The sequence below is a fragment of the Panicum virgatum genome, chromosome 5N (assembly GCF_016808335.1).
Source record: "Panicum virgatum strain AP13 chromosome 5N, P.virgatum_v5, whole genome shotgun sequence".
NCBI classification, from domain to species: domain Eukaryota; kingdom Viridiplantae; phylum Streptophyta; class Magnoliopsida; order Poales; family Poaceae; genus Panicum; species Panicum virgatum.
In genome coordinates this window covers 17,166,360-17,182,934 of record NC_053149.1, presented here as the reverse complement: position 1 = coordinate 17,182,934, position 16,575 = coordinate 17,166,360, and the positions used below count along the sequence as shown (strand labels likewise).

Here is a 16,575-nt window from a genome sequence, read left to right as displayed (position 1 = left end):
AGCCGGTGATCATCCCTCTCTTGTGGTCTTTCTTGAGGTTGCTCATGCCAATATGAGCAATTCTTCTATGCCAAAGCCACCCAAGAGACGACTTGGTGAAGAGGCATGTCATGGAGCTTGTTTGCTTTGAAGAGAAATCCACCAAGTAAATGTTGCCATGTATAAACCCTATAAATACCAATGACTTATCTTCTTCAAAGGTTACTACAACACCATTCTTGTCAAAGGTACACGTTAGTCCAAGATCACATAATTGAGCAATTGAAATAAGATTAAAACTAAGTGATTCTACAAACAAGACATTAGAAATGGATAAATCTTTAGAAATTGCTATTCTACCCAAACCTAAAACTTTCCCCCTTGAGTTATCACCAAAGGTGACATGTTCATGATCGTCAGGGTCTTCAAGAGAGGTGAACATGCTATCATTGCCGGTCATGTGTTGAGAGCAACCGCTATCAAGTACCCAATGTTTTCCATCGGCTCTGTAGTTCACCTACACAAATGAGAATCATTTTTGAGTTTTTGGAATCCAAACGAGCTTTGGGCCTTGCACATGTGTGACAAGAGCTTTGGGAATCCAAAGTTTCTTGGGGAGCTTCTTCTTTGCTTCCTTTGTAATCTTGCCAATGAATTTGGCCTTCACCTTTCCCTTTACCTTACTCAAAAGAAAATGGTTATTTTGATGCATAGATGAGTAATTTTTAGGTAAAGTAGGGAAAGGACGTGATGGCAAAGGACACTCCCTAGTGTGGTGCCCGGTGACTTGGTAATGTTGACAATATGATCCAACTTCTTTAATGAAGCTAGTCTTGATCTCCGGAGAGGGAGTAGTGCATTGGTTTGGCTCCGGAAATGAACCAAGACCTCTCTTGCCATAGTCACGAGCATTGTTGAAGAGAATTTTCTTGTGGATGTATTCTCCTCGTGAGAGCTTCTCCACACTACTCTTGAGGCTTGCCACTTGATCCATCAATTCCCTTTCCCTAGAGGGAGCAAGCTCAGGCAAAACATTAGTAGCATTTGTATCATTGAGTAGGTCATCACATGAAGTAGAAGCATTGACCTTTTCAATATTTTCATTGATAGAGTTCTCGAGACTCGGGTCAATTGCTTCATAGGCAAACTCAAGCTCTTGATATTTGTGAGCTAACTCCCTATGCACTTGCTTGAGCTTTTTGTGATTCTCTTCAACTTACTTAGCAAGTGCAAGTGACTCATGATGCTTTTTGAGCAAGTTATTGAACTTGCCAAGCAAATCGGAGTGAGCTATCTCTAGCTTGGCATGAGTGCTCTCAAGAAGCTTGACCTTGCCCTTTTCCCTCTTGATGACGGATGTATACACATTGATGAGGTTAGTAAATTCATTAGGATCAAGCTCATCATCACTATCACTATCACTATCCTCCTCACATACCTTTGTGTTACCTTTTGTCATGAGGCACATAGGAGGTGGAGGTAGCAATGGTTCTTCATTGGTGAGAGCAATGGTGACAATGTCTTCTTCATCACTTGATTCTTCACTTGATGAGACATCGGTCACCCATTCTTGTTTTTCCACCAAGAAACTTCTCTTGGTGTTGTATTTCTTCTTTGGGAAGAGCTTGGTCTTCTTGTCATGGCTCTTCTTCTTCACAAGTTTTTGTTTTTGTTCTTCTTTTTATCTTCATCATCATCGCTTGAATCATGGCGATACTTGCTCTTGTTATCCTTCTTTCTTTTGTCCGGCTTGGGGCAATATGGAGAGATGTGACCTTTTTCTCCACAATTATAGCATGTTTTGTTCTTGATATTTTCCCTTGGCCGGAACATTCTTCTTTTAGGATCAAAGTTGTAATCCTTCTTGTTGATTTTGTCACTCAAGTGTGTGAACTTTCTCATCATGAGAGCAAGCTCTCCATCATCTTCATCATTGGATGAGCTTTCATGACGATCATCTTCTTCATTGCTTGAGCTTGATTCTTGCTTGATCATCTTGAGCTTGCGGTGCTTGTTGATCTTGGTTTTGAGAGCGATTGATTTGCTTGAAGTTGTCTCCTCGGACATACCAAGAATACCCATTTCATGAGCGCGAATTTCGCCCACAAGCTCTCTCACTTCCATCGTATCAAGATTCTCCTTTTGAAGCATAGCATTGATGATGTTGTACTTGGGCTTCGGAAGGAGCATGAGTATCTTGCGGTTGATGGAGCCACTGTCAATTTTAGATATTTCAAGTGCATTAATGTCCTTGACAATGACATTCAAGCGAGAATACATATCATTGCAATTTTCATGAGCTAGCATTTAAAAAAAATCATACTTAGCTCTAAACAAGTGATATTTTTGCTCACGAACTTTGGTGGAGCCTTTATGAATTTCAATGAACTCCTTCCAAATATTACTTGCCAAGTCCATGTCATTAACTCTAACAAAGACTTCCTCACTAATGGCTTCGAAAATTGCATTTCTAGCCTTAGAATTCCACTTGAGTTGTTCCGGGGTGGGAGTTCCGGTGAACCCGGTCTTTGTTGCTAACCACACTTCGGGGGCAATCGCATCAAGATATGCGGCCATGCGAACTTTCCAATAAGCAAAGTTCTTGCTCTCGAAGTAAGGAGACGATCCACCCATCTTGGCCATAGCTCTAGGCGGTGAAGCCTAATGATCCAAATGAGCAACGAGGCTCAATTGTAAGGATCGATGGACCAAGAGGGGGGGTCAATTGGGCCTTTTTCAAATTTCTAAAACAAAATAAAGCAACCTTAACCTATGCAATACTAGTAAGGCTCAATTCACCAACCAGCTAACTAAGCAACCTACACATTCTATAAAAGATACAACAAAATATAAAGCTAAGCAAGGTAGAGCTAAGTTATGATCTCTAGGGTCAAGCACATAAATAAATTGCATGAAAATAAGTGCTTGAATGTAAAGAGTGGGCAAGAGACGACCAGATTTTTTCCCGTGGTGTCGATGTGTTGGCACACACCCCTAATCCACGTTGTGACACTCACTAAGAGCCTTGTCACCTCCCAAGTCACCGAGACGAGGGTGCTCACTAAGAGTCTCCGTTCACCATCCCGGTGTGGTGGAGCTCAAGCCACGTACAATCTTCTTCGGGCTCCCACAATCAACTTGGCAAGCTCCGCAAGAAACACCTCAATCACCAAGATCGCCTAGGTGATACCAATCACCAAGAGTAACAAGTTAGGGCCTTCACTTGAGCAAGAACCGATCACCAAGAACGGGATGCACACAAGCTTCTCTCTACTCAAGTCCTTAGCCTTGCTTCTTGGATGATTGAAAGATCAAATGAGTGGAATGTGAAGCTCAAGGTGGCTCTCAATAATAGAATGAGTGTATGAGTGTTGCCTGGTGTCAAGAGACTTCAAAATGACCCATTGGATGGGTATATATAGGCAGCTCACGCGGATAGAGCCGTTGGAGAAAAGCTGCCAGAAAAGTACGCAATGCCGGTTAATCCGACGGCCCTCCAAAAGTCATCATCGGTTTAACCGATGAATGTAAACTGTCCATTTGAAAAACTAGCCGTTACAGCTCAGGCAATTTAACCGACGTATCATCGGTTTAACCGGTGAGTGTAGTTGTCCACTGATCAACAGAAAAACCAACTCTCTGGACAACAGCACCGACGCTAACTCAAATCCATCGTCGGTTTAACCGGTGAGTATAAGCTTAGAAATCCCTGGAAAACCAACGTTCTGGACAACTGCACCGACGTTAATTTCAAATATCGTCGGTTTAACCGGTGTACTCAGTGTCCATGCTTCAGTGATAGCGTTTAACCGACGTATAGAAAATTGATGTCGTCGGTTAAACCGGTGATAAGACTTTTTCCTGATTTTGTCTGTTTTGATTTGAGTCTTGAATGAAATCCAAATATTCTTGAGATATGAGTTGAATAGCACTTGTTTGAGCTTCCAAGAACCTGAGTGACCAATGTGTGCATCGATTTTTTTGATTTACCATGTCCATGCTCAAGTTACTTGGCCTTAACCCCTCTTAAGAGTGTGATCTCTACAAAACTATAAAACCTATACTAACCTAAGTGTCCTTCTCAACCTTGCGACACTTAGGACTAGAAAGATCCTTAGTCCTGTTATATACTTGAGTTGAATACCAAGATCGCCTTTTTGAATGATGAAAATTAGGGGCCTCTTTAACATATGATCCAATGAGCGATAAGATTTCATTAAGCTGCATAAACTCGTTAGTCACAATAATGGTTGTCATTAATCACCGAAACATACCTTGAGGGCCTAGATGCTTTCAGATGTCTTACTTGCAAAGCACCATGACAACTTGTTAGAAAAGGTAGAGAATTGTGAGATTACCACCGGAAGAGGTTTAAATCAAGAAAGTAGCCTTGTTAGGTCTGGAGATACTAGATGGGGCTCACATCTTAAAATATTGCTTCGCATTTTGGTAATGTGGGAGGCTATCTTAGATGTGCTTGAAATTATGAAGAAATATTCCATTAAACCAACATGTAATGGCGGTGCCTATGGTTTAGCTGGTAAAATGGAAAGCTTTGATTTTGTGTTCATCCTACATTTGATAATAGAATTACTGAGCACTACAGATACCTTGTCGTGTGCTTTGCAAAGAAAAGATCAAGATATTGTTGAAGCAATGCATTTGATCATGTCTGTGAAAGAAAGCTTGCAAGATATGAGGGAAAATGGATTATTGAAAAGAGTAAAGTCATTCTGTGAAAAAAATGAGATTAAAGTGCCAGTTATGGATGAGGAAGTCAATGCTAGGGGGACATCTGCACGTAGAAGGCAAAAAGTGACAAATATGCATTTCTACCATGTTGAGATTTTTCTTGCTTCTATTGATGCCATTCTGTCTTAGATGAATCATCGATTTAGTGAAGTTAGTTCAGAATTGTTAGTATGCATGGCTTCATTTAATCCAAGAAACTCCTTCTCTAATTTTGATGTGGATAAGCTTGTGAGACTTGCTGAGATATATGCTCAAGATTTTGATGTCGGTCATATTTTGGTGTTACCAAATCAGCTTAGAGAATTTCACCTCCGTGTTAAAAGAAATAAAGAGTTCCTTGCATGTACTGAACTTTCAAAGGTTGCTGAAATTATGGTGAAGACAAACATAAATAAATCTTACCCATTGGTTTATCGGCTTGTTGAGCTCACATTGATATTTCTAGTGGCAACTGCTTTAGTGGAGAGAGTGTTTTCAGCTATGTCTCTTATAAAGACAGATTTGCGTAGCAAAATAGGGGTTGAATGGCTCAATGATTTGATGATATGCTATGTTGAGAAAGAGATATTTAGAAGCATCGGTGATGATAAAATCATACAAAGTTTCGAAGAGATGAAAAAATGTCGTATGCTGTTGTCTCAAAACTGAATACCGGTATGATTAAATCTCCGTGAATTTTAAAGTTTTTTAACTTTTAAGCTATTATTTGCCTTGTCACTAATATAATGTCTGTTGTGTAGATCGCTCGTCGTGAAGAAAACTAATGGAAATAGGATTGGTACGGATTGAAATTCACAGTCATTCTACTCTTTCTTGTGATGTACCTTTTCCATATTATCATATAATACTATTGTAGACTATTACGTTGACATGTTTGAGAATATGACATATGTTGATGAGTTAGTGTATTCTGGTCAGCCCCCTCTATATTTTTTTTCCTGGATCCGCCCCTGTGTGTGTTATCAGAAACGGGAAAAAAAGAAGAAGAGCAAATTTGGCATCTGCATAATTGGTCTGTCTAACCCCCTTAAATTTTCTCACTAGTTCCACCATGGAGTCTTGAAAGGCTGGACATACATGTATCTCCAACGGTCTCCACCCCTAACTTGTAAGATAAGATAAGCGCTAAGCTACGCTAATAAGGGAGATGATGTAACACTAATGCCCTACGCTCTAGGTATCATGGAACCCTACCTAAGAAACTTACTTAAACTGCTTGTTAGCTCAGGATTTGTTTGACTAATTGACAGTCAGATCAGCAAAAAAAAAAAATAGGAGAAAGAGATGTCGACGACGACACGTAGATGTCCAATCAGGCTAGAAGAGGAAAATCACCGAACCGACTTGGGTGGGCTCGCACGGAATAGGCCCGTGGTGGGTTGGTGACCAAACACCCACAAACTCTTGGCCCGGCCCACCGAGTGCGACGCCAACGCCCTTCCCCTCGCCTCGGCCACGACCTGGGTCGCTGTCGGGCGCGTGACGCGTGCCGCTCGCCCAACCGGCGTTCACAACGCCCTCGCCGCCGTCCGATCCCATCCGGCGGCCACCCGCCACCGGGTCCAGCTCCACGCCCCGTGCCCGGCGGCGAGAGCTATAAATACCGGCGGCGAGCACGGTCACGGCCCCGCGTCGGCCGGCACAGCGGGTCGGATCTGCTACTGCTGCTCCCACGCCGTTCCGTTCCCGGTCTCTCCACCTCGCATCGCCGCCAGGAGCAGAGCAAAGGTGAGGCGCCGCCCTGCCCGTTTCCGTTCTTCCTAATTCCGCTTCTGGTGCTATGCTCGTTTGATCAAGGTCGGTTACTGTGCTTGCGAAAGATTGATTGGTTCGTCCGGTTCATTGTTTTTTTTTCGGGTCTCCCCTCTCCTGGGGTTTTGTCCCTTTGACTGAGGAAGAAACGGCCGCTTTGTTTCCGCTTTTTCGGGCGCTAGATCAGCGGCTATTTTCGGTTCGAATCTGTCGGTTAGTCGACTTGTTGAATGCTGCGGTGGTGTTGGACAGGAAGATTAGATTAGTAGTGGGTAGTACCGTAGTAGGTTACATCCAGGTGAGTAGGTGACCCAGGTCCTCGCTGATTGGAGGCCTAGATCTGGGGTTTGTTTCTTCTGGCGGCGGTCTTGTATGCTGCGCAGCCATTTCTGCTTTTAGTATAGTACAGACTACAATTGTTGAAGGATTAGCACCAAGTAATGGCGAGTGCGTGCTTCTTTATTATTAGGTCCTGGAATCGTACTGTTGCTCCCCGAAAGTTTGCAACTTTGATTATTCCGCACGCCATCAGGGAGGGGAAAGGCGCTATGCTTATGCTTAATCGCTGCGGATTGAGTGTGCGGCAAACTGGGGGAAGCTGACAGGGCAACTGGACAACTTGTGCCGTGAATAATGGCGGATTCTGTTGGTCTGGGGAATTAGGATCTCTGTCCTGTCCGGAACAAAGCTGGTGAGTGGTGACTAGGATGCTTCTATGATGTGAGATTGGGTTACTCGTGGCCTATTCTGTTGTTTCGTGGGACCTTGTGCGACATGGATAAATTTAAAGTTGTCCTTCCAGCAGATTCGAGTGGTGCTTTGGCAGATTCTGTAGGTTGTCCGATTTGGAATAGTTGTTACAGTTGTGGGCAGCATTGGCCACATTTTGCAATGTAAACAATAAATAGCAAATAATATGATTGAGCAAAGCATCGAATTGTGGATGTTTGCCTTGTGGGGGAATTCTGGAAAGTTGTCATTGCAAGATATTTTGTGGTAACAAGTCAAAGTTTGGTCTTGTTTTAACTATAAATAAACCAAACCCTGATTTCTTTTGTATGCTCACTAGCAGTTCTTTTTAGTGCTGCCGATTACCCAAACAACTATTGTCTTAATACGTTTTTGTCATATGTGCTTGCTATATAAGCATCTTCGAGAACTTAACTGCTTCAACGGGACAGGATAATTACAGTTTTCTTATATAAATTGCTAGCCACCTGGTTTAATCAGGTCCTGTACAGACAGTATCTCATCTTGAAATTTTTCTAGTGCTCATGTAGCTAGTGGGACTGGGTGATATCTTGTGATCTTCATATTTTCAGAAAAGCTTATCTACTTGTGTGTTTAATGGCTTTCATATCTTTTATTAATCTCAATCAGTTTTATTTGAATGTATTCTGGTTATATATCAATGATCAAGTTTGCCCATTCAAAATCTTTGGGATCTCATGGAGCCTGATCATTTCTTGGTACCCATATTTTTTCTGACTTCTGAGTTGTGCATATTACTGTGTTATGCAGGTCCAAGAAGATGGCTGAACTTGACACTTTCCTTTTCACATCTGAGTCAGTCAATGAGGGACACCCTGATAAGCTCTGTGACCAGATATCTGATGCGGTGCTTGATGCATGCCTCGCTGAAGACCCTGACAGTAAGGTTGCTTGTGAGACCTGCACTAAGACCAACATGGTCATGGTCTTTGGTGAGATCACCACCAAAGCCAATGTTGACTATGAGAAGATTGTCAGGGATACTTGCCGTGGTATTGGTTTTGTGTCCAATGATGTAGGGCTTGATGCTGATCACTGCAAGGTACTTGTCAACATTGAGCAGCAGTCACCTGACATTGCACAGGGTGTCCATGGCCACTTCACCAAGCGCCCTGAGGAGATTGGTGCTGGTGACCAGGGGCACATGTTTGGATATGCTACTGACGAGACCCCTGAAATGATGCCCCTCAGCCATGTTCTTGCCACCAAGCTTGGTGCTCGCCTCACTGAGGTCCGCAAGAATGGGACCTGCCCATGGCTGAGGCCTGATGGGAAGACCCAGGTGACTGTTGAGTACCACAACGACAATGGTGCCATGGTCCCTATTCGTGTCCACACTGTGCTCATCTCCACCCAACACGATGAGACTGTGACTAATGATGAAATTGCTGCTGATCTGAAGGAACACGTCATTAAGCCTGTCATTCCTGAGCAGTACCTTGATGAGAAGACCATTTTCCATCTCAACCCATCTGGTCGTTTTGTCATTGGTGGACCTCATGGTGATGCTGGTCTCACAGGCAGGAAGATCATTATTGACACTTATGGTGGCTGGGGAGCCCATGGTGGTGGCGCTTTCTCTGGCAAGGACCCAACCAAGGTCGACCGCAGTGGAGCCTATATTGCAAGGCAAGCAGCCAAGAGCATTGTGGCTAACGGCCTTGCCCGCCGCTGCATTGTCCAGGTGTCATATGCCATTGGTGTGCCTGAACCACTCTCAGTGTTTGTCGACACATATGGCACAGGCAAAATCCCTGACAAAGAGATCCTGAAGATTGTGCTGGAGAATTTTGACTTTAGGCCGGGGATGATTATCATCGACCTTGACCTGAAGAGAGGCGGCAATGGACGCTACCTTAAGACGGCAGCGTACGGGCACTTTGGCAGGGACGACCCGGACTTCACCTGGGAGGTTGTGAAGCCCCTCAAGTGGGAGGAGCCTTCAGCCTGACCAAAGACTTGCATACAGCTCCATTTCAGAACTTCTTATCCATCAAGTTGTGATGTTACTGCTGATACTATACCCATCACTACCAAGTTTCTCAGTTTCTCCACTCACTGCTCTAGTAGCAGGTGTGTTTGAGATCTTATGCATAGTGTTTGTCTCTTTAAGGAGCTTGTATTGTGGGTTTGCAACGCATTTTCTTTTCCTTCTACTGTAATATCGAGCCAAAGGTGGAAACTACCTAAGAAATGGAACTTCCTACTTTTTGCGCATCGCCTGTTTACAGAGCAGTTCAGTCCAGAGAGATGCTTTTTCTCTGAATGTGTAGCTATCCTGTCATTCGCATAGTCTATTTGGTTCTTTAGCCCCTAAAGTCCCAAGGACTTGTACAAAAGTTCTATGAACCAAACAGGGCCTAATACCACTTCTGATTGCAACTGTGCAACACCACCGAATTCTGATTGCAACATCTCCTGGCCTGTGGGCTTATCTGTCCTTTTCAGTCTTATTAGGTGTTGGCTGGTAAGCTACCGAGGCCAGTGCGTCCTTATCAGCTTCCTAATCATTAATCTGGAACCATTATGTTCTTAAGAAATCAATGCCCTTTGTTTGGTCCACTGACACGGTCAAACCAATGACATCAACCATGGAGCTCGTATTTTTTTTCTTTCTTGAATAAACCATGGAGAAAGATGAACGGGATGGTGAGAGTTTTGTTGCCTACCATTACCATGCTTCTCAACCTAGATCGTACCAATTTTTTTTAATGTGATACAAACAATCTTCAAAAACAAATTATTAATACGCCGGACAACTAGAACTTACATATCTCTGTGTTAGAAACCTTCTGTTGCTCATGTTGAACATAACTTCAAAAACAATGCCTTAGTTGACCTTTTCTTTCTCTCAATCGAAACAAGTAAAAGCTCGCTCTGAAACAGGATGCATATGCAATGGAGTTTCAAGCTAGGCAAGGCAAGTTGAGCATTCCATGGATTGTACAATAAAACAGAAACTGCAATTTAGTCTAAAATGGTATGCCCAATACAAGGATTTAGCCTCGTCAGCACCAGTACTTTGTTATACACCAGTACAACTGAATTGGCTCTGTTGCGTGCGCAGTCTATCAATTTGGGCCCCAGCGGATCTTCTCCCAGAGGAAAGGCTTCATGAAATTAACATGTGGCGGGCTCTTCATAATCAATCCCACACAGACACACACGGCAGCAATGGCAACTAAGGAAAGCATTGCAGGCCTAGTCGAGAACAACCTAGTTGGCTGGGGTCGGTACGCGAGCTGATGGACCTGATGGACACACAGTCTGCAGCTCATTGGTTGATTGATGCTTCGCGGGCTCTTCTCCACATTAAACGTGGTTTGATCGGTAGGCTTCAGTTGACTACCATGCTTCCTGACGGTATCAGGAGCAGATGGTCTGCTGGGGATGGCAACAGAGACATGAGCTTTACGGAGCCTTCGATCAATTTTGTCCTGAACCATTTGAATGTAGGATATGTGGCCTCTCTTTTGAGCATAATCCTCTGGAGTAAGGCCAGTATCATCACGAGCATTCTTCCATGCTTTGATTCCAAGCTGTGAAATTTAATAAGATAAAAACCAAACAAAAAAGAAGATAGTTTCAGCATTTCCAACAAATTCTAGAGTAAATGATATTATATACCCTAAAAGATCTACTGACATCTATCAACCATACAAGCCATGTTTTGACAATACCCTTTTTTCAGTTTTGTTCTCGAGATACAGGAAATGAATTTCAGATGAAAATGTTACAATGTGCAGACTTAGTTCCTTACACTAAATGGTGGTCTTAATACTCCTTCCTAAAGAAGCACACTACGAATCGGAAATCTTAAGCTACTTTGCACATAGATGCAGTTTTTTAGAGTATGTACCTGCTGAGGATCATCAGTTAAAGCATCCAAGACACTAGTAGCATCACTGATTGTGGCTGCAATATGAAGAGGTGTAATATTTGACGGACCAGTCATGTCAGGAGTGAACAACAACTGAACTGGATCAATGGCTCGATTGTCTGGAGCATAATTTCTTGTTCTGTATCTCAGTAGGAATTGAACCAAAGGCTTTGATCGTTTGTTGACAGCAGTAACCAGTAAATTTTCCCCTAGGGCAAATTCAATTGGTGAGGAGACATCAATATCACCCCGGAACATGGTGTTCAGAAGCTTCTTTACAACAGCACACCATTCCTGATCAATCGCAAAGGATAGTAACCATCTAAATCTTGCAACAGAAAACCCCTCTGTACAGTATTGCCGCTGCTCAGATGTAGCTTGCACGTGTCTCCTTTGAAGAAGCCATCCGAATTCTTGTAAAAAATGTAAGGCCCGACTTCGAGAAGCCATCAGATCACCTATTCTTTCTGAGGTTTCATCAAATGAACTTAAATTCAATTCATGCTCCAACATTCGAATCTCAGAACATACATCTTTGCCACTGACAACAAAGGGAACAGAAAGGTTGCTTTGATCATAATCCTCAACCTGAAAATGGGAGTCGAGAAATCCTGTAATATGAAGCAGAAAATGAGAACAGCCAAAAAGAAATACGAAGTATGAACCTCTATGAATCCTCTTCCACTTGTGCTAGGAAAGGAACATGAGAAGGTCAGGCATTGAGGGCCTTGCTGCATGGTTGTATCTTCAAGTAGCATTTGTTTTTTTGAACGAACTTCAAGTAGCATTTGTGTTTCTTCTTGTATTAAATACTTCCCACCAAACACACAAAGTAGTCTAAAATGGAAATAATTGTTATCAGTTAATACAAGTTGGATCAGTGGAGACTATTAGATGTGACAAAATATACATACTTTGTGGTTGGCTGAACTATATTGAAACCTTGTACACAGAATTTTGCAGTTGAAGAACAATCAACTGCAATAGGGGTTACACAGAGCCTCTGAAGCCTGTCGCCTATTACTGGTTGCCAGGGAGATGCTAACATAAGACTACCTGCAGAAACAAGGAAAGCAACAGAAATGAAGTTGATCCTTGAATGTGAGAGGCAGCGGCAAAACAGTACCCAAATAAAGTAAACCGACCATTGCAACTCAATGTTAGAGATCCCTGTATCCTAGCATACATCCATCCTGTTCTCCAGAAGCCATCATTGGAAATGCTAATAAGCTTTTCTATCCAAGGAGCTGGATCATCATCAAGCTTTGGAAGAAAAAGAAAAGTAACAGTAAGCAGTTTGTTTCTTTCTCCAAACTTCACAGTTTAGATTTTGCACCATATACTGTCATAGGAGACATACATATCTAAAGCAAGTAAATCACTACCTCTTCCCACATCCAATTAGGGAGACGGAGGTAAATAGTTAGAATAACACAACCAGGCCTAATATAGCTTTCCATATCAGTCGGGCAATGTGACAACCAGTTTAGGATCTGTAAATTGAAACCATTTAGTGAGAAAAAAATTGTATTAGCAACACAATATCTTCTCACAGATAACTTTATTAGAGAAACAAGATTCCAGTTTGTAAATGATAAATGACCTGTTCCCGAAGATCTACAGGAAAATCCTTCGGCTCTTTTCCAAAGAGCTTGAACACAATTTTATCTGTTCGGCTCTGCAAATGTCATGCACATTAGAGGTACTGAGCTAAGTAGAAATTAAACATCACCAACACATCTAGGTGAACCAATCTAAAAAGTTTACCTCAACTTCTTCGATGCAAGCATCATTCAAATCGAAATCCTGTACTCGTTTTTTCAGTGGAGGCCCTTCTGGCAACAGAGGTTATTCACACATCATTTCATTTTAAAGATTTGGTATTTTACATGCGAAATAGTAGCAAGCAAACAATAAATGTTTTACCAGCTAAAGATTCACTGCCGACAGGAATTGACCGTATAGTTAGTTCATGCATAGTAGAGCCATTTGCAGCATTATTACCGGCATTTGATATTGGATTTGAATTTGCATTCTTTAGAATATCTTGATATGCCTGTGTGCTGGCAATAGCAGCAAGATTCTTCAAAAGGTTAACCAAATAATTAGGATGGTTGATTTGCTCAGAAGAGCTACCAGCTGCCATCAACACAAACGCAGTTAGAATGACCACAGCTTGATTTCGTGTGGAGTGAAGTGTTTGCATTTAAAATTAGTGATTGAATCTTAGGAAGTAGAACTTACACTCTAGCCCAGAAAGTTGTTTTAACAAAAGGAATAAGGCGCTGCTCAGAGACTGATTTTCATTTGTGGGATTCCCATCCACAACACCCTGCGGTTGACCTTTCCGCCTCCTTCCATTATGTTTTGCTAGACGTGAGCGGCAGCTCTTCTTCCCTTCATCGAATTCTTGAAGAAGGTGAAACCTAACATGGCATATAAAATAATTCCTTTTCTTTAGCTCATATGTAAATGAAAAGATACGGAAATATTGTTCAGCATATTAAATTATGAATTCCAACTGTGTTCATTGTTCTTTCTGTTACATACATCTTGAATTTAGCATCAAACTTCAAATTGCAAGCCCTGTCATAATGTTGTAACTTACAAGAGAATTATAAATCAATTTGTACAACAAACTGCCTCTTGATTAATCAAAAAAGTTAATACCATTCTATTGATGGTCCCAGTGTCATATAGCATGTCACCAAGTGAACCTTAAGCTGTATATTCCTTCCCAAATGTTGAAAGCATCACTCCAACTATTCCCTCCTTTTTTCTTTTGTCATTTTGGACTTAGACAGATACTAATAAAATAGTGTCTCCTCGACTAACCACATCGACCAATGAACAAAGACAGCAAATACTAAGTGAACTAGGCGCATATAGCTGTCTCTCTGACAGTGATAAATAAAAGCAACACTTCTCACATGCTGAAACAGCAAATAAAAAGAACGGAGGTAGTACCATTCAAGTAACTTCAATTATTCATAATTTATTTCAAAAGAACATCTTTCTTCCATAGAAGAAAAGATGCATTCTATGTAGCACAAAAAGATGCATTTTTATAGTAGTGCCATAGCACAGAGCCAAGTAAAAGCACCTTTACATTATACCAGATAGTATTCTTTAAGGGGCAGTAAAAAAACATGATCGGCCTCAGCTAGAGTCATGCCAAACCATAAAGTTTGGCATTTCTCAATATACATGATCAGCATGAAGCGGGATTCTGTAAGAGACATAAAGCTACTATCGGCAATGGTAACCTCACAAAGAAATTGCTTGTTCAGCATTTGTCAAGGTTACATTATCGGCAATGGTAACCTCACAAAGAAATTGCTGACTAACCTGCTGCACTGCTGACAGAACCGATGCTCTATGTTCTTGATTCTGACCAAGCTCGTCCTGGTATGCGCCTCGCACACCTTGTGCCTCTTATGGTAGTCCCTGGCACCGCTGAGATCGGCGTGGCAGCCGTCGACCTGGCAAGACGGAGGGGTGCTCGAACTGGCACCTTTCCTGGGCCTCTCCTCTTCACTGCTCTGCCTTCTCTGCACAGACACGACGTGATTGGTGTCTCCATTTGCCACCGCGGAGTTGTTGCTGCAGCTGGCGCTGCCGTCCTCCTCCGGCGAGAGCCGCCGCCTCTTGTCGACGACCACTCCGAAATCGATCTCCCCCTGCGCCCGGCTCAGCTCCCTGCTGCTGCACTCGGACGGCGCGGCGGCCGCCGGCGTGGCCAGGAACAGGTTGGCGTCCCACCTCCAGTCGTTCAGATCCCAGTCGAGGCTCTTGTTCTTGTGCCCGCCGGACATTCTCGCCGCCCCGGCCTGGTCGCCGTTCTCCTTCCACAGAAACCCGGTTTCCATTTACTTTGCCATCCCCTCTCCTAATCACTCCTCTTGTTCTTATCGCGCTGCTCCTTCGAGGAGATTGTTCTTGCCACGTATGGTGAGCATCCAGAGATTTCAGAATTCAGCTACATCCCCAACTACAGATGAAACGAACACAGAGAATCAGACTCGAGTCCACATAAAAATGTCCAACCTTGGGACCAATCCTGCAACGAGCGGGACAAGGCCGGCCAAGGCAACAACAAGAAGCAAGAAGTACCTTGTTAGCTCGGGGCCGGCGGCTAGAACGACGCCGTGGTTATTCATGGCAAGCAACGCACTGGAACTGGGAGGGGGGGGGGGGGGGGGGGAGACCGAGAGATGATTGAAGAAACGTGGTAGTAGTAAGTACTCATTGCATCGCGAATAGAGAGGGGGAGTCAAGAATTGGGTACCGTGGGGTCGGACCGGCAGGGGCGGAGCTCCTACTTTTCTTCTCCCGGAGCACTGAGCAGCGGAACAGAGGCGGAAGGGCGTGGGGCTCGCGGCGGCGGAACGGGGGGCGAAGTATCCTGGGGAGGCAGGACCCGGCATATTCACACCGCCGCGGCCTCTTTTTCATCTCCTCTGGTCTCTTGTCTGGCGCGCGGACAGCGACGCCACGACCAAGGAGGCTTCGGTTGGAAGATCAAAGGACGAGGATGACGGAGGGCAGTCCGGCAGCGATTCCCTCGTTTGCTTCGTGATGATCCGCCCCCACGTTCGAGGCTGAAGCCGCAGGATTCCTTTTGTTTCTTTTTTTGGATGCAGGGCAAAACTAACACCTCGAAGCTAAACTGCGAGATGAATTTAATAAATTATATTAATTCATAATTAGCTAATAATTACGGTAGCAAAATATAGATTAATTGAGCTCCTTTGATTTGTCTCGCGAATTAGGACTCGTCTGTGCAAAAAGTTATATAAACAGATTTAATTTGATACTTCTAAATGGTAAGGTTTTTTTATGGGACTGGATAAGTTTCTAGGATCTTAAACCATTTGGAAATTTTACAGTTTTATATTATTAAATTTTATATTATTATCAATTTTGCTAATATGATAAAAAAACATGAGGAAGAAATTTCGTAGGTTAGAGAAATTGTATCCCCGTAAAACTCACCCAATACAATTACCTTCTCGATCTTGATAACTATGCTTACCTTCACTTTTTTTTCCTGGTCCGGGCAACAATAGCCGGTCTTTTATTTCCGTCTTCCAATGTTCGTCAGTCGTCACCACTTGCTTTTAAGAAAAATGTTAGTCAATGTTAGAGCAGTTCCAACCCTCCAACTCAGCTGGTTTTCATAGCATTAAATACATTGCCATGTAAGCAAAAAGCTGAGGTGGCAGCAAAGTTAATGAGGAGAGAAGATAAAATATAAAAAAACCAGATCTCATGCAAGAAACCATGTCTACATGAAAACCAAGACAAAAAGAGAGGGGATTGGAGAGGAATAGGAGAGAGAAGAGATATGACTGGATATCAATTTATTTTGAAGAAACTATCCATTGGAGGTATAGTTTCTATGAGTAGTGTCTATATAACATGACAAGTATAGAAACTAC

The 16,575-nt window shown here is 42.9% G+C and overlaps 2 protein-coding genes across 4 annotated transcripts; one reads left to right on the top strand and one right to left on the bottom strand.

Moving 5' to 3' along the window:
• The first annotated feature begins 6,273 nt into the window (after positions 1–6,273).
• LOC120675993 (S-adenosylmethionine synthase 3) lies at positions 6,274–9,471 on the top strand. Its single transcript, XM_039957201.1, has 2 exons — positions 6,274–6,459; positions 8,005–9,471. Exon 2 carries the CDS (start codon positions 8,015–8,017, stop codon positions 9,203–9,205), a length of 1,191 nt encoding a protein of 396 aa, XP_039813135.1. The 5' UTR covers positions 6,274–6,459; positions 8,005–8,014; the 3' UTR covers positions 9,206–9,471.
• A 598-nt stretch (positions 9,472–10,069) lies between these two features.
• On the bottom strand, positions 10,070–15,586 carry LOC120675992 (squamosa promoter-binding-like protein 1). Of its 3 annotated transcripts, none has more exons than XM_039957198.1 (13): positions 15,423–15,586; positions 15,248–15,313; positions 14,483–15,125; positions 13,379–13,560; positions 13,061–13,273; positions 12,902–12,966; positions 12,738–12,812; positions 12,520–12,627; positions 12,280–12,397; positions 12,049–12,190; positions 11,800–11,971; positions 11,114–11,722; positions 10,070–10,793 (listed from the first exon to the last, which is right to left on the bottom strand). In XM_039957198.1, exons 3-13 carry the CDS (start codon positions 15,001–15,003, stop codon positions 10,326–10,328), a joined length of 2,673 nt encoding a protein of 890 aa, XP_039813132.1. In that variant the 5' UTR covers positions 15,004–15,125; positions 15,248–15,313; positions 15,423–15,586; the 3' UTR covers positions 10,070–10,325. The 3 variants fall into 3 exon arrangements, with proteins under 3 accessions (XP_039813132.1, XP_039813131.1, XP_039813133.1); XM_039957197.1 differs by having other exon boundaries at positions 10,127–10,793; positions 12,902–12,969; XM_039957199.1 differs by having other exon boundaries at positions 10,147–10,793; positions 12,902–12,969; positions 13,139–13,273.
• Between the last annotated feature and the right edge of the window lie 989 nt (positions 15,587–16,575).

Coding starts and splice junctions, on each gene's coding strand:
- LOC120675993 (XM_039957201.1), top strand. CDS start 8,015: ATGGCTGAACTTGACACTTTCCTTTTCACATCTGAGTCAGTCAATGAG.
- LOC120675992 (XM_039957197.1), bottom strand. CDS start 15,003: ATGGAAACCGGGTTTCTGTGGAAGGAGAACGGCGACCAGGCCGGGGCG. Junction 12,628..12,737: donor CTGTAGATCTTCGGGAACAG/GTCATTTATCAT, acceptor TTCAATTTACAG/ATCCTAAACTGGTTGTCACA. Junction 11,723..11,799: donor GTGGAAGAGGATTCATAGAG/GTTCATACTTCG, acceptor TCCCATTTTCAG/GTTGAGGATTATGATCAAAG.